At 36.6% G+C, this 18,718-nt stretch overlaps 1 protein-coding gene across 1 annotated transcript in view; it reads right to left on the bottom strand.

Annotated features, from left to right (window-relative positions):
* Positions 1-2,634: 2,634 nt before the first annotated feature.
* The window catches only part of Prp19 (pre-mRNA processing factor 19), a 41,898-nt gene continuing 25,814 nt past the window's right edge, over positions 2,635-18,718 (bottom strand). Inside the window, exons 7-10 of the mRNA XM_081770785.1 lie at positions 18,230-18,430; positions 12,197-12,338; positions 9,690-9,894; positions 2,635-3,684 (exon numbers count right to left, since the gene is read on the bottom strand). Of these exons, the coding sequence (XP_081626911.1) occupies positions 3,543-3,684; positions 9,690-9,894; positions 12,197-12,338; positions 18,230-18,430 (690 nt within the window). The 3' untranslated portion in view covers positions 2,635-3,542. The remainder of the gene's footprint in view (positions 3,685-9,689; positions 9,895-12,196; positions 12,339-18,229; positions 18,431-18,718) is intronic.

Below are 18,718 nucleotides of genomic sequence, written 5' to 3' on the forward strand. Positions count from 1 at the left end.
TCATTAGTCAATTCCTTTCTCACTAGTCAACTTTGTAGACATTGCATTGCAATGGCATATGCACTTTCTCTTACATTTTAATTTTAATATTCAAAAAGGTTTTTTGAATGCAAACTTTTCCAACATTGGCACCAAATATGATGTTCAATAGCTTTATAAGTTTCAACTTTGTATCTCTTATAGTTCTGAACTTAATGACGTGATCTCAATATTTGACAATTCTTCTTGATATGAGAAAAACAAATTATTTGATAGAGAATACAATGTTCTACAATAATCTATCCATATCTAGCAAAAAAAAAAAAATAAATAAATAAATAAATAAAAAAAATTAAAAAATAATAATAATAATAATAATAAAATTCATGTTGTTTGGCAACAATGGGAGTAAGGAAAAGCATTGCCATATACTCCTGTACTGCAATCTAAAAGTGAGACGCTCTATAGTACCCTCTGTACAGCCATGCTTCATACGCTTAGGGTAGACATGCCGAAGATGCCTCCTGTTCGAGGTCGCGCCCTCGCTGTAAGTTTTCAGTTTGAGGAGTTTGCTGTGACGCGTGAGGATTTTTTATTTATTTTTATTTTTTTAATTTTAAGTTCTCATTGACCTACAATATTGCTTTACATCATAAAAATCACTGCGAAAACACATTGTAAAATTGCAACGACCAAACAGGTATGGACGCGAGACGAGGCATGAGAAATCCCAAAGTCTCGTCTCGTGTTTTGCAAAAATATTGAGTCTCATCTCTTGTCTATCCGTATCAATAAATCAAAAACTTTTACCTTTTTTCAATTTTCTGTGAAGAATTTCCTTCTTTCAGCATCAAAGCGAGAAAATAATTTTCCAATAAAATAAAATAAAAAATAAATAATAAAAAAAAAAAAAAACAGGCATGGCTTCAGGTTTCAGGATGGAGGAGGTATTAACTTCACCAAGTGAAGGTTCGTCACTGCAATTCCATTATTCAACATTACCTCCCTACGGATACGTGCCTGTCTTTACAGCTATGTATTTTTACCTTATATCAGTAACGAATTTGGAAGAAATTATTCTTTATTAATCTGGAAATTGGGGGGAGGGATTTGAAGTTTTCAAGCATAGATATGGCTGACACTAGCTTTTTTTTTTTTTTTTCAGAAATTTCGGAATTTACGGGGCTTCAGCTCGAAAGCCCGTTCCCGTATATTATATACTGCCTTATATAATAATTACAGTATAATTCTCAAATATGAATAGCGTACTTCATATTCCCATTTGAGTTGCTGTTTTCTTCCATTGTCTATTTAAACCGTGCTTATGACGACGTTTGTGACTCTTATACCATATTGCCGGAACATTTCTCACTAGTTTTATTAATATGTTTTTCATAATTAAATGTAACAGTTCAGCAAAACCTCTCGAGCAGACACAGACGAAATTCTGGACAAATGAAGAGTTTATTCCATGCAGCGCTTCCAGACCTAGAGAGAACCAGTGTGAACACGAGCCACAGCGATGCTTCCACTGAACATCGATGTAAAAGCAAACTCGGTTATCATCACGGTTCACCTCTAGGTCGTGATGTAGCGTATATCTCCGGCATGCGCTTACACATTTGAGTCCATGTGTTTGTGCCATCATTGAGGCAGCGATCGCGAGGTATCTTCAACATGTCTTTACCATTATTTTCCTGACATCCCACGTAGTGGATAGTAATAATGAAACCAATATAGCATTTATGGGTTACATGATACGAATTATATGAGAATGCCTATTTATTTGTACAAAGGAGTTACCTTAATATATAGAAATAAGCTTTTACGTTATCTTTTCGCAGACATGACGTTATGGTCAATAATTGACAAAATATAACGTTCTGCCACCTCTCTCTCTGTACAAAATACGAACAACAATATGTCCATGTTGTGCAATGCATATACAATGTGGTTATATCGGTGAACAGCTGGTATGGAAAATATTCAAAATGCAGTATGTCCTATATATGGGACGTTAGGGGTAAGGTTTCATTGGTCATGTCAAACTACATACTGCTGTCCTGCGAGCCAAAGTTAGACATGTTTTGGCTGGTCAGTGTATACGAAACGTGGGGTCTACAGCTCGATTGGTATCCGAAACTAGCCAATCGAACTCGCAGTCTCATGCATCAAGGGTAATAACCATTTAGCCATTTGGGAGCCTGATCTAGTTTCAAGAAGAATTCTCAGACAATACAAGATTATAAAGAACTATTGCTCACGCCAATGTTTAAAAAGCATGCGCTTGCATAAATTTCTTATTGCGCTTTTTGTAGTAACTTGAGGACGCTGAATCCAGTAGAGCTATTTTTAAACCTACCCGCCCATGGTATCACGAGAAAAATAACCTCAAACTTGGGATTCTTATATTTATTTATATTTCAATCTTGAGGTCATTTTTCTGGTGACCTCATAGACATAATTTAAAAACAGCTCCACTGAATTCAGTGTCGTCAAGTTAGTGTAGAAAGGGCAATCAGAAATTTATCCAAGTTTGGACTCTTCCACCATTGGTATGAGTGTTTTGCCATTAATAGTCATATTTTCTACAGGCAATTACACCGGTTATTTTAGCAGCCAACAAAATAAACTTTCCAGAATTAAAAACAAACATCTTTTAAATTTTCAGTTTTATTGTGATGATAAATTCATAAACTATGGTCATCTAATTACACCATTTAAATTGACGTTCTTTTCTTTGAAATAAAATCGTCAACGTATGAAAAATAAAGAATCATACACAAGAATAAGCAATTAACAGTAATAATAATAATAAAAAAAAACTTGTATGAAGAAATAAACAAATGAATTTGCTTCAAATGATTTTACAATATCCTCACACATTTACAATATGAAAATGTGTAAAGCAAATTACTCTCACCCAACGTAACATTCACACACATGGTTTAAGAACTGCACACACACACACACATATACATACACGCTGCTTCAAATTACACTGCACATGTCTTTATGCAAGATCATTATTTTTAATATGCTATTACATGTGGAGTACCTGACTGGATATGACCAAGAAATATTATCCATCCATATGGAACGATTACAACGTACTATGCATGTAACAGAAAATGAACATTCATATTTATGGCATTACAGCGGGAAAGCAGCTTGAATTCCCCATCTTTGATTTTCAATTTTTAAAAAAAAAAAAAAAGTTTACTACTCACATAAGAGTATTAATATGAACTGGTTACAGTGTATTGCGTAGTAGCTACACTCAATAACCACAGGACGCTATATTTAAAAAAAAAAAAAAAAAAAAGTTCATTTTTTTTAATGGGCACACAATGAATTATGCTAGATATATATTAGATATATAATTCTCTCCTTATCTTGCTTCCACATCTAAAAATCAAAACCAATCTAGTCGCAAAATTCAGTGTAGGCAATCTTCAGCATATCAAACTAACTTATCCACTCTCCACAATCCTAAATTCTGTCACACACGTATATGTATTTTTTTTTCTTTACTTTATAATTTCAATTTCTGTTCTTCCACTTTATATTCCATACAATTTGAGCGTACGGTCCATACTTGTTGATGCAATGTACTGTGCATGTCGTCCAAACCGAACGCCGGTTGCCATCGCTGTATGGTCATTGAACACCTTCAACTCCTGCCACTGCTTGCATAGATAAATTCTGAAAAACGAAGGACCATCTTAAGTTTTCTCTCTCTAAAATTTGCTCAGATTTACAATAGTAATACAAAAAAACAAACTCTGCACTACAGACTTCCTTATACAGGATGTTTCAAAACAACACCAACAACGTTTCGGAGGTTATTCCTGACACCAAGGTAAGACAAAAAGTATAGACCAACCCAACCTGGATACACACATGTTTACTTTCGGAGTTATAGGCTGCCGAGAACATGAAAAAATGAACTTTAAAGGTCCATAGCTCCAAAACTGTGGGACCTACCGTAGTCGAGTCAAGACTTCATTTAGGAACTAATATGTGACCTATCCAAACATTCATGTTTCCAATCCTGCGGTACTTCCGCAAGAATTTTTATAGAGGGAGTTTGGCTACGGACATATAATTTGAAGTACTCACCAACTACTTGTTTAAAAATTGTTGCGTGAGTACAGCAGGATTCTGAAACATAGATATTTGGATAGGACACATACTAGTTTCTAAGTGAAGTCTTGACGCGAGTACGGTAGGTCCCATAGTATTGGAACTATGGACCTTTAAAGTTAATTTTTTCACGTTTTGGCAGCCTCTAACAAAGAAAATATACACAATGTTCTATAAAAATTTTGAGTGTGCTTAACCAATATTCAGGAAGTTATACAAAATTGGGGAGAACGTGCTCTCTCATTTTCAGCTCATTTCAACTAAGAACAACTGAGACGATTCGAAATTCTCAGAAAAAATTATACCATATTTGGCAATACTGTATTATTTACGAAAGTTATCAAATCTTCGGGAGGGAGGGGTAGGGTTTAACTGCAAGAGTAAAGAACTATATAAAAATATAATAATAAATACACATCATATTGTGTTAACATCAATATTTGCAAAACTTATCATAGAACATATACACTTTTTAAACCTGACGGGAAATATTCTCAATATTAAATCCAAGTAGAAAGATCATGAAACCTCAAAATGTATACGAATATTCTATGAAAATGTAACATTTTAAAAAAAACATATCTTGGATTTTTTTTAAATCTGGGTATGGGGGAATTGTAATCTTTACCACACAAAGGGGCTAAATTCACCGCTCATTCTTGACTGATAATTTTAATTCCAATCATTGTGGATTACAGAAAAGAGTCGAAGAAAATGCATTACGCTGTATCAAAACTAAATGAATTTTAGAAACTAACTTCCTACAGAGAGAACGACTAGAAAATCTGTGACGTATTACCTCAAAATCAACATTAAAAAAAAAAAAAAAAAAAAAAATAACGCGGAATACATTTTTGAAATTGATGAGGACGGATGAATTCACCCTTTCATTCTTGGTGTACTTTAATCCTTAGCTGTGAGAATGTACCCAATGCTATAAAGAAAATATACATTAAGTTTTGTTATAATCGAATTTTATTTAACGTATTTATATTGGAAAACTGTCTTGCATGTAAATATGCAAACTTGCAAAACAGGGTGGATTTTACCCCCTCTTATACTTGACGGATTGCAACCCCAAACAATGGAGTTATTTCTACAAGTGGAAGGAAGACATACCAGGTTTCATTAAAATCGGGAAAGTTTTACGAGAGTTATTATGGAATCGACGGACGGACAGATACAAATGTCGGTCAAGTTGAATGGCAGACTGTAATTTCGAGAAGCTTCGCTAACGCTCGCTTCAATTATTTACGAATAATCTAAGGCTAAAAGTAGTTAGTGTTATTGAGTGACGAATCGCACTTCACATATCATAGATGTACATTGGAGATCACTGGAAAAAGTAGTTGCGTTATGCTTTCGAGTTCCACAGACCGCATTGTATGGCCCCAGAGGTGAACAAATTATATGAATAATTCAGTATTCCTCCATTTTGAACACTTCTACAGCCATAAGGAATGTCTTCTAGGACGATGTTTCCAGAGATACAATGGAAAGATAACGCTCTTTCTGCACAAATATTGTCTGATAAATGGAGATCATATCATCTAATAGGAGGAAAAGCAAGCATTGTGGAAGGAATATTGTTTCTTGAAAGTGGAGATAGATTGTGCTAGTTGTCAGCGATTATGCGAGTACGTATTGAGAGTTCGCAGGCACGTCACAATGAAATCATAAGACGTTTAGAAAACTGGTCTTGCTTGCAGTTGCGAGACCTAATTTGTTTCTTGTGGGCAAAGACTGCATCGCCATCGAATATTCAGTCAAATCGTGGAAGTGTATGGCGAAAATGCTATGGGCAGACATGTGGCGAAATTGTGTCTTGTTTTTTAAGGAGGTAGAGACTATGTGGAAAACCGCAATAAGACAGAGAGCGGTCGTCCAAGTTCTGCAAAGACGGACATCAACACGGCATGAGTGGAAGAAATGATTCAAAATCATCGAAGGGCAACTGTTCGCGCAATTGCGTCAAAGCTGTGATTGAGCTATGGTACCGCAGTATATCGTGTCTGATGTGTTATTCAAGGTGTGTGCCCGCTGGGTTCCACGTCCGTTATCCCAGGAGCAGAAAGACACACGAACAATATGAAGTCTCACATTTCTAGAGCAGTACCACGCTGACGGCCAGAATTTCCTTGATCACATCGATACTTCATCATTTCGTTTCAAAGTGCAAATGGGCCAGTATGGAGTGGAAACACGGTGGATCACCAACGAAAATGATGTTTAAGGTTACATCCTCTTCCGGTAAAGTTATGGCATCCACATTCTGGGATTCACGCAGTGTGATCCTGATCGAATATCAGATGCGTAGCCATTCCATAACTGCCAATCGTTATTCTACGATGTTGACCAGGCTTCGTGAATTCATCCGACGAAAACGCCCTGGCATGTTGATTGAAGGCGTCATCCTCCTGCACGACAATGCTAGACCCCATATTACTCGCCAAACTCAAGCACTGTTGCAACAGTTCAAGCGGGGAGTGTGGACCCACCCCACTATAGCGCAGATTTGGCTCCCAGTGACTACCTCCTTTTTCCGGCATTCAAGGAGCACCTCTCTGGAATAAGGTTTGCTTCAGCTTATGATATGAAAATAGCTGCTGAGAACTGACTGAATGTGCAGGGACGTGATTTCTACAAGCCGGATTAGAAACGTTGGTCATGCGTTCTGATAAATGCCTGAATCTATTTGGTGATTATGTAGAAAAGTGATCGGCACTTATGTTGCTTTTTCTTCCGTTGAATTTCCTCTCTTGTTAATACATATTCTTTTCTCAGCTTTGTAACTTTTTTGATACATCCTCGTAGATCATTACAGTGCTGAACTCCACAAAGTGCCGGTCAAGAGACATGGTGTCCTCAAGTTGCGTAACGCTGTCACGCAAAGGACGGTGTACAGGCTCTCTATGAGTTGCGGCATAAACTCTTCCTCACCCACCGTATTACCCGATATTTCTCCCACCCAGCATCTTGATCACTTCTTGGGAGGGAAGACCTTCCCTGATGATTAGGAGGTGCAACGTGTGGTTGAGGATTTTTGGCATTGTGGACTCTACAATTCTTTCGCCATGGAATCCAATCACTAGCTGAGCGATGACAAAAGTGTGTGATTGTAAACGGTGACTATTTTGATTAATCAGGTATTATACGGGGAATGATCAGAACTAAGGTGTTACATTATATTATTTTTCGACATAGTCTCCATATCTGTTGAGGCACTTGTCGCATCGTCGGATGAGCATGAAGATTCCCTCTTGGTAATAATCCTGTCCTTGCGTGTTCAGCCACGTTGTCATGAAGTATTTCACGTCCTCGTCTGGAAGCGAAGCGACGGCCTCCTAGGTGATCCTTCAAGGGTAGGAATAGGTGAAAGTCACTTGGAGCGAGGTTCGGGCTGTAGAGAAGATGGTCGATGATGTCCTAGCGAAACTACTTCAACAGTGTGTGTGGGGGGGGGGGGAATGTATGTACGCACGCGTGTCGTTTTCTCTAACAGCCGCAAACTTTCGACATCATTCTGTGACATGCTGACAAGACATTACAGTCTGTCTGTAAACTTCTACCAGCTGCCGGTGAATTTCAGCTGCGATTACGTTTCGCCCATAGAAATCGAATAACTGGACGGACTTCTTCGCGAGACCGGTCTTCCAAACTAGTCGCCATTTGTGATTACCTACAATAAGTGGCGAGTGGCTGAAACACTGCACAGTTGCCAACTCTTGTATTAATATTAAAATTACCGCACACTCCTCATTCCTCTATGACAGACGAAACTCCAGAAATACCGGCCTTGTAACCTTAGATTTTGATCCTCCCTCGCAGTTTTAATTTTTTGGCCTTTAGAAATGACGCACTTGGAACAGACATTTCAACCGCATCTGCCTAATATTAAAAAGAAATCAAGATGTCATAACAGGGCTCATAGTGGTCTGGTCTCTTGTAAATAGTTGAAAAGTGACCAAAATCTCATCATGGCCTTTTTTTTTTTCCTTTGTCAATTTCTCTATCATCTTTCTCTTTGTTTGGTATTTTATTTCATTTTTTCTTCTTTACTTCTTTTTGAGCTTCCTCCTTTCTTAGGTTTTCTAAGTATGCTTTGTAGTTACGATAAGAAGATTTAGCAGATGTAAGAAGCTTGATTTAGCAGATGTAAGAAGCTTCTAAGTAAGTGGAACCAGTTCTGGCCTATTTCGGAATTTCTTCATCCCAGACATTATATTTAACTTAGCCATGAAATATTCAAATTCGTCACCTACTCTTACGAAGAACATAAAAGAAGCACAACACAAGACAAACATGATGAACCACAAACACACACACACAACATTGAGACGAGCGTTATTTATTTATTACGAGAGAAAACTAAAAAACTATTATGATGGAAGAAAGAATAGACACAGAAGGGTTCTCAACCCCACCTTGAGAGCTTAAGCATCCACCAACCATCCACTGTGCTTTAGAAAGAATAAAAGCTGAAGTGAGAATAAAGCTGTTTCACATGTGGCAGCAAGTACTGAAGCTTTCAGAAGAGTAATGAGTAACAAGTTTCTGCCTTTTTCCATTTATTTTTATAATATTTTTCTTAGAAAACTGTCAATGCAAAACATAAATCACACGAAAAAGTCACTTTACCTCTCAAAAAAGTAACTTTTAGTTGAAAAAAAAAAGTGACTCGCTATGAGCCCTGTCACAAGTAAAAAAAGACACGTAAACATGGAAAATGGCTTTCCCATTATGGCCAAGACACTTACAAAATATGGTTTTACAGTGTATTTAGATTGCCTTTTTTGTTTTAACAGGATAAAAAAGTTACTACGTGGATCGCAAGGTCAATTCGGAAATTTATAAGGTAGGACGTAATGTGATCAGTCATACTAAGGAGCAAGTAAATGTGGTAGTTGCTATTATCTTCATGTAAAGTTCTTTGCTAATACTACCCTATTACAGTCCCAAATGTAAATCCACCTTCAGAGCTGCCTCCTTTGTTTCCGAAAGTGTTATGGAGGTGGGTTTTATTCTTGCACTTTCTCTTGAGGCTGCTGGCATGACCCGTTAAAATCAGGATTACGAATTAGACTTTTGGGCTTTCGGCATTTATGCCCATGTTAACCCGTCACGTATGAGGGATGGCGTCCTCTGGTGAACACACTGCCCAGGACTTGGTGAGGAACAAAGGAATGAGGATGGCAGGAAGTTATCCGGAACCATTATGTTGGGTACCATCCCGACATTTATTTGATGTGACAGGAAAACTCACTTAGGCAGGCTAGTATGAAAAGTTTCTACACTTTTTCGAACGAATGTCCCCACCGGAAATCGAATCCAGACAGCTCGCTTCAAAGGTAAAACCGTTAGTCGCAACATTACGTGGGGCTATACCGTTAAAATCGTTCGTGAACCACAGCTGAGGAATCGCTGTTCTAATTTTTGCTAACACTGTACTAACTTCGCAAATGCATTACCACACAAGCAGCACTAGTTTGGCACGATATTCGACATCCTCCTCCCTTTAATATTTAGATATTGTTTCAAGATAATTTTACATCAAGGTATCTTACCTGACATCAGTTCCTGCTACTGCAAGGTAAGTTCCACTCTGATCGAAGCATAGATCTCTGATCTCATAGCCATCATCTAATTGTAAAGTCTTGAAGTTTTTCAGTTTTCTCAAATCCCATAACTTAACACAGGCATCGTCAGCTGCAGTAGCCAAGTAATAGCCGTTCTCCGAAAATGACATCGCTGTTATTGGCCCAGAATGACCTAGGAAAAATTACGAAGAATTGTTTGAAGTTAATGGTATGCTCATAAATGAGTTGTTATTAAAAAATAAAATAAAATAAACAACCAACTGGACACTATAAAGCCAGTTGACAGATTAAAGAATTAACCTAAAAATTATTTGATTTAAAAAAAAAAAAACAGGAAATCACCTTCAACAATGGTAACTTCAGAAGAGTCCCGAAAAAAAGGCACTTAACCTGCTGTAGATTCAAATGAGAGACATTTTTGAATTGCCATATTTTGTTTGCTTGTATATCAAAAGTCACAGTTTTTGTACTGAGCACATAATGGACATTCTACAATTATATGAAATCAGTTAATGACAGAAAGAACACTCTGATTAGCAGCTGCTCTGACTTTTGAACCCACATTCCCCATTAGCTGTTCGAAGTAGTTTGCACTTAATTGACGTATTATTTTTCGGGCTCGTTTTTCCAAACATGATATATTTTTTTGGTTTATATGGTGGCTGGAATATTTTTGCTTTCAAATGAGCTCAGAATTTCTCGATGGGACGGATTTGTGGCACATTTGGTGGATTGCGATCTTTGCGCAAAAAACTGCACTCCCTCTCAGTCCAGCAGCTCTTGCGTCCCTACTGCATAGTGAGAAGAAGCTAAATCAGGTCAAAAGACGTAATCACCATCTGAATACTTTTCTTTGATAAATGGGATAAGTCTCTTTCGACATTCATTTTGATATATATTTTGATTAATTGCACTCATTGATTGCTTATGAAAATATGGCCAAGAATTATCTTTCCTGCTTATTGCCATCCAGATGAGTAGTTTCAGGGACAGGAATGTGACCAGATTCAAAGTACGACGCGTTTCCACTAAAATCATACCCATTCATATCAATATATGTTTCATCATCCTTTATTACGTCACTATCATCATTAGAGGCACCAAACTCGTCCCGGTTCAGAATGACACTTTTTTTTTTTTTTTTTTTTTTTTTTCTCACCAGCATATGGAGCATCCTTTTGTCTTCCTTTTGATTCCCAGTTCAAGTAGCCACTTGCTCGTAACATCACGACTCACTTTTAATGTACGTGCAGCACTTGGAATGGTACATTCGTCGCTCAGATCCATCAGTGACACAACATTCTCTTTGATTTGTTTCGTCATAATCATTTTTCTCTTTCCTGCCCCTGTTCTTTTTTCATTGAAATCCCATCTTTGATCCTTTTTAATGTTCTGTACACAGTTGCCCTATTTTTTTTTAAGTGTTTTACGACTTCAGCGTCGGTGAATCCCGCATTCCTCAGCACGAAATCTCGAACACAAATCCAATTGCCTTCCGCTTTCGACGGTTGCTTATTTCCCGCAGACTGTTTCCTCGGCTGATACTGCTTGTAATCGCATAACAGAGGGCATAATGTATGAAACAGTGCAAATAGCAGTCTGTTCGGATGCGTGTGTCATGAGTAATACGCGTTCAAAATAGTATCTCATTTGAATCCACAGCAGGTTACCCAAAAATGCATAGTGCGTTATTATATATATATATATATATATTTTTTTTAAATATTTTATTTAACCATCACCAGATGCAGCTCAGAGGCCATTTTATATTGGACATCTATCAGCAACAATAACAATGGAAAGGATTTGAAGGGAACAGCCAGTACCTGTTTAGTAGGTACCATCCTTGCATTTGCCTAGTAGGACTGAGGAAAACCCTGAAATATCCGAGTCAGTATGATTGGCAGCGGGAGTCGTACCTACGATCTTTCGGATGCAAAGCCAATGCTCTACCACTTGAGCTACTTCGGTTTTACCTCAGCATATCAAATACGGTTTCAATGAATACTTTCACCTGAGTTGGTTCGTGAAAATACGGCGAAGGTAGTGTTTTCTGTACAATATGTTGTTGAAGATTTACCGTAATTAATTATATTCTCAAAATATTATGAAAATATAATTAGCTGTATGATAGCAATTAGTATGTTCAAGGAAGAAAGAAAAAAAAACTCAACTTTACCTTAGTGGAACTATTTCTTCACACATTCAGGGGTAAGTGCTCTTAATCTACAACTGAAATGATGATGATGATGCTACAAATTGAAGATGTAAGAAGTATTATGTAAAAAGCTTTTTTACATACTGACTTGAAAGTGAAAGTATTTTCTGAAACAACAACATGAATTTCTGAGTGAGCCCATTTTTTTAATCCAGCACCATAAATCAGAAACGTACTTAATTTATTACATCAGAATATATTTATTTTAATGATATCAATTCTATTTTTCTTACTTAACATAGATTAAGAAACTTACCTGGAAAGTTAGCTACATTTGACTGTTCCTTCAAATCCCAGATCTTCACTTGTGAATCTGCTGTGCCAGTACCAAAGATCAGTCCATCAGGATGGAACTGAGCAGTGGTTAAAGCAATGCCTGAGGCGCTGTGATCAGTCACCTAGAATAGACAGTTCCATATATAGTTGGAGAAAAAGTTAGTCACGGACTATGTTTAAAGGTAGTATGCCAGAAAAGACAGAACATTACTTACATATCTAAATGGCATAGTACGCCATTTAAGGGACTCACGTTCAATGGGTAAACAGAGTACTCCATGCAGGATGTAATTCTCAAACATTTCGTCAACCGAATTTTCAGATGTGCTCTAATTTTATGCTTGGTTCAAAGTAGGCAAACAATAAGCTTCGACAGTAGCGAACACAAAATCTTTGGGCGGGATGTCAGAAGTGTTAACGACTGACAGCACCATGGTCTCTAGTATTCGGGAAAAGGAGTGCTGCGACATTTTCTTTCACGCTTATAAATGGAAAAAACGTGAAATATACCGTGATGAATTACCTCCCAGCACACGTTATTCCGAACACAAAAAACTATAGAGCTACCGGTTTCTAAAACTTCCGACTTCCCTCTGGTGCACTGGGTGTCCATTGTTGTCAAGTCTTACATCTTGCCTATTTGGAACCGCCTCGCAATCAGGGCATATCTGAAAACACTGTTAAGAGCATATCTGAGAATAGCACCCTGTAGAGAATATCCTGCACACCCATTGAACATTAATGAAATATGCATTTTTGGATTGCGCATGCGTGGCTTCCCTTACGCTGGTAAGGACCACATCCACAGTTTCTCGAATTCAAAATAGGGCCTATTGAAATTTTGCTTTTTTCACCATTTTGGACAGTCCTAGCTCTGAAACCATGCACTTTTCCCCATAGGCCCATATGAACTTTTTCTCTCTTTTTGACGTGAGGAATCACCTCTTACGCCTATTACACATCGTCATACTTTTCCATCAAATGTTGTATCAAACTTTTCTTTGACGGTAATTTGGTCAAATAAGTTGGCTAAAACTTTTGCACCCATTATAAACGATCAAATATAAAGGTGAATATCACTGCTCAGTTTTTTATATTTCTTGATTCAGTTGTTAGGTTACTTAAACGTATATGTGAGTTTTATGGTGGCAGCTGCTGTAAAAATGAATGGAATGACTTCGTAGTTACTTCTGTTTCATTTCCCTCCTTTATTTCTATTCCCAAATACATCTTACCTTCATCTTTCTTTTTTGTTCACTAAATACGTATGAATTTATATTGCATTTGCTAGTCTGATGCTTAAATTCCAGACACATCATATGCATGCATATTGTCATTCTGTACGCAATCATTTGAGCATACGATGAAGTAATAACATACCAGAACGTCTTAAGAAATCATTTAAATGAAGAAAAGTGAAAGAAAATGTTTGATTTTAAATTTCACGAAATATTCTCAATCTACGTTAATTTTTGGAAGTCACCTGCAGTACTTAGTCCTAATATTCTTTAATTTTATAGTTATACAAAACAGATTACTGCTAGTATGCATCGAAAGAATGTCAACTGCTTTCCGTGTCCACATCATAGTCGATTTTAGTGCAACCGCATAGCAATTTTCGTTTATTTCTTTGATACAATGTTGGATAGAAATAGAACAAGTTCCAATTTAGAACAGTTGTATCAAATGTTGTAACCAACCCACAAGTTGCATATAACTCGGTATCGTACACGTTCAAATTCCACTTTGATGAAGTATTTGATACAATATATGATGGAACATTTGTTCGTCTATAACGGGCTTTACAGTTTGCCCGTATAGTTCATTAACACCCTGTGTATATATAGTAGCATTCAAATGTAAATGTGTCAGTTGTCTACATCTTTACCCCTAGTTATTTATTTCTTAACCTCATCACAACAATCTATACTAAAATACATGAATACACGTATTTAACAAGAAAAGTTAAAAATATAACACTGCGAGTTTGCGAATTCAAGGATTTTATTTTGAAGTAAAGAATTATAGCCTTGATTCTCAGTGAAATCTGCCCTGACATTTTGAACTTTCAGTATATTATATTGCATTCTTTATATGCCTATGAATTATTATACTATCAGAGCTGGATCTACGGGCAGGACAATTAGGGGCATTTGCCCCGCGGCGCAGCTGGTTGAGAGTACGTAGGAGGTGTGATTTCTATGCTAGATTAATGCTGGCAAATTTGGCTCAGGCCGTATGGCCGATGATGGGATGATTGATGGAATGAAGAAAAAGGAGGAAATGGGAGAACCCCGAGAAAATTCACACACATGAGTCAAATAAAAGGAGGCACGTTTGCAACATTTATTAATTTTGTTCACTGGAATTAGTTCAATGAATTTACACTCTGCCAAGCCAAAAATAAATCAATTGGTCTTATGACAAGTGACGAAATGACGCTTTTTTTTTTTTTTTTTTTTTTTGTAATGATTAAATTATGTTGAACGCAATCGATTCTATGTTTATTTAACGAAGATAATACAGGCAGGTGAACTGACTGCACTCCTGATGTATCTCTCACTAAGGAAATGAGTCAGGTTCTACGCTATATCACATTTCAAGAAAGTTGAGGAGGTAAGTGGATTCTGAACGTTAGACGTTAACGTTAGGATGTTTGAACGTTGAACTAATATTATCTCTAATTGTTTTGGTACTTTGGGGTATGTTTGTGCACGATGATAACAATCTAAATCAGCGTTTCCCAACCGGTGTGCCGCGAATGGGCCGCTGGTGTGCCGCAAGAAAATCGAAACAAATTATTAATTCTATACGAACCAAATTGCAAGACAGGGGAAAATGTATATTTATATTTCACATTACTATGAACCTCTACTATAAATCTACAATTTTAAATTTCATACTGTGTTACTTTTCTGTACATTTTTAATGTTGAAAAACGTATTTATCATTGTCATGACCATTATTACTTCTTTATTGTTGCAGATTATTTCGTAACTTGAAATTTTAACATACCATTCAATAAATTCAACAAAGCAAGCATGCATACAAATTACCTACATTTGTGTTTTAAAAGTATAGGAGATTTGTTTATTTGTTCGTTATTTAGTGATCTTCCCTTTTAGTTAGAGGTTAGATACAGTTTTCGAAAGAGAAAGTGGATTTTTAAAAACCCGAGTCCTATATTTCATTGCTATTGTTTTCTATTTTAAAATTAGAATGAAAAATAAGTATAATGATTTAGCACGGGGGAAAATCAGTGATCGAGCTTTCTTCTCTGTAAGAAGGAAATTAGTAATCACATTAAAATACCACGGTAATTATATATATATATATATATATATATATATATATGGGTGTGCCGCGAGTATTCAAGTTACACCTGTAGTGTGCCGCAAGTTGAAAAAGGTTGGGAAACGCTGATCTAAATGCTTATGTTTTCCTCTTGTAAAATAATTTCTAATCTTGTTTTTGTTTTCTAAAATAAAATCATCAAACACGGCTATAGAATAATCTTTACATTCATCAAATGGAATAACAGAATCATTACTGGATAAAAAATAAAAAAAATAAAAGTTGCTATTTCATATTTAAATTTTAATCCTTCTTCTTGAATCGATGTTATTGATATTTAGGGTGATTCATGCTTTTGGAATATGTATAAAAGTAATTACTAGCTAACCAACGTGGCTGCATTAAAAAATAAAATAAAATAAATGAGAGAAAAGTCTTACCGCTTCCACATAGCCCTGTAAGAAGACATCGTGTATATTATCAGGTAATAAGTCTCCATTTCTCTTTTTAACTGATTTTTCGTTAATCATTTCTTCTACATTCCAATTAACAGTTTTCTTAAGCCTACTCATTTATTATACAGAATTTTGAAGTGTTTCTTTAATTTTAGTGACAACATTTTTACTATATTCTTCATCCATATCTTCATTTAATGTTATAATTATTTCTAATTGTTCTTTAAATGAGTTAATACAATAAACATTCTTCTTATATTCATATTTTTTTCTTGCTAATGTTTAATTTAGATGAGAAACTAGTTACTACACCACTTCTTGTAGCTAGAGATGTTGTTATAACTGAATAAACAGTGACAGGAATAAATACATTAATAAAACCAGTTGTTGCCAATAATACTGATAAGGTGACTAAGCTATAATAAATATATTTAACAAATCGTAGCTGCTGCTTCTTTTTAAATTATATCTTACTTTTCGTATGATGTCCTCTATTAATTTTATTACTTTTTCTCGGAATATCTTTAGGTAAATGGTACTTATTTGTTTGTTACGTAATAAATGAACAGAGTATTTAAATTAACTAATGATATTTACTAGATAATAGAAATTATGATTTAAGTATGTATGAATTGTAGGTTTTTATAGCACTTGTTTAATCCAAAATATTAAAGGGAAGAAATCAATTTAAATATGACGATAGAAGCATTGCTATTCCAGAAGGAAATTACAATTTAAAAGATCTTAATAATTACTTAAAATCTCAGTCTATGAATATCACACTATCAGAAAAATCTCCATCTCCAAGTGATGTCCAGGCTACTCAGGAACGATCTTGGTATTTGAGCCTACTGACAGTCAACGGGACACTTTCTGACGCCCCGTCTGATGGAGCACAGGAAGTGTAAAAGTAAACGCCGCTTCAGTGGTACGCAGAAAATCGGCTCACACAGATTCTGTTCCCCGATGAGAAGTTGTTCACTACCGAAAAATGTTTCAATTGCCAAAATGATAAGGTGTATGCATCATCAGCTAAGGAAGCCAGAGACAAAGCTCCGAAAATCCAGAGAGCCCATCATCCCACGTCCGTCATGGTGTGGTGGGAAGTGAGCTATGTCTTCATTTTTGTGAGAAAGGAGTGAAAACTAGTGTCCGGGTGTACCAAAACACTGCTGGAGACTATAGAGAAGGATTTGACTACCAGCCTCTTCAAAACGCCCACATGGACTTTCCAGCAAGACTCGGCTCCTGCTCACAAGGCAAAATCAACCCACTAGTGGCTGGCGCACAATGTGCCTGACTTCATATCCACTAAGGACTGGCCCTCTTGCAGCCGTGACCTTAATCCCCTATTTTACAAACTGTGGACATTGCTTGCGGATATTGTCTGCAAAAAGCGCTATCCCACAGTTGCCAGAGTGAAGCGTTCTTTACTGGCTGCAGTGGCGCCAGTTTCCTTAGAGACAGTGCGTACTGCCATAGACGAGTGGCCCGCCAGACTTCGAGCCTGTATGCGTGCTAACGGAGAATTTTGATTGGTGCAAACTGTTGTCAGACCATGTATGCTTCATATACTATATGCATATTAAATTTCCTTTTCTCTTACTATTGATGTTGAGTGTTTTCTTTGTAACAGTATTTATGGCTAGGCTAGGTATATACTAAAAATAAAAATAGTAGTAAAAAAAAAAAGCATGCATTCCTGTCAAATTGGTGAGGAAGGGTCGGCTGTAGCGGAGGAGGAGGCCGAATTCAGAAGAATTTCAGGTAGTCAAGGTAAGTCATTTTTATTATTATTATTATTATTATTATTATTATTATTATTATTATTATTATTATTATTATTAGTATTATTATAACCTGTAGGAATCTGTTCTGGTCATACGGTATTTTATTGTTTATTACAATTAAGCTATAACTGGTTGTTACAACAATATTCATTCATCTTAAGAATTCATATATTCATCCCCCTTTAAATTAAAAGATGAAGAAAAGAAAAAAATAAATGAAATCTTTAAGTTTTACGTCCCACGGTTATGCCGGTTAGGCTAAAGGAGACGGTGATGATGAGAGATGAGTGAAATGAAGAAAGTGGGAGGAAACGGGAGAACCCGAGAAAACCCACGAGCACGGTTTTTGTCCACCACAAAGTTCACTTGGCGGGAGCTGGGATCGAACCCGGGACCCCAAGCACCAGAGGTGAACGCTCTACCACTGAGCCACTGCGCCCCCGATGAAGAAAAAAGTAAATGACCCTGCTTTACCTTTGTTAACAGACGACCACTTCTGATGTCTGAGAATGCCCAATGCTGGTCTGTTGAAGTGGAAAGAACATAATCGCCAGTTGGGTGTAGAGATAAGCCAGTTACAGGTCCATCATGAGCGCGAATCAACTGCATTGTCTGGGAAACAGGTACATTCCATACTCGGATAGTTGTATCTGGAGAGGCGGTTATCACAACGTCCTGGAAGAAAGAGAAGTACAATAAATTTATTAAAATTATTTTTGTCCAATCTCAATCTATCGCACTGTCATATGCTAGAGGTATTATTCAACAGTTCAGCCAATTACTTATCCTGGGTAATATGAATGAGAAAAAAAGAGTCCAAGCTCAATTCAGAGATAACTACAAAAGGGGACATATCAATATTCTGCTACTTTAAAATTGGCGGTTTTAAGTAACGGGTGTAATTTCCTACTACACCCTCCTTACTTGTTTCGTTCAGTGCAAATAATGAGTACAAACGTCGAC

The sequence above is a fragment of the Thermobia domestica genome, chromosome 9, assembly GCF_964235325.1.
Source record: "Thermobia domestica chromosome 9, izTheDome1.hap1.1, whole genome shotgun sequence".
In the NCBI taxonomy this organism is placed as follows: domain Eukaryota; kingdom Metazoa; phylum Arthropoda; class Insecta; order Zygentoma; family Lepismatidae; genus Thermobia; species Thermobia domestica.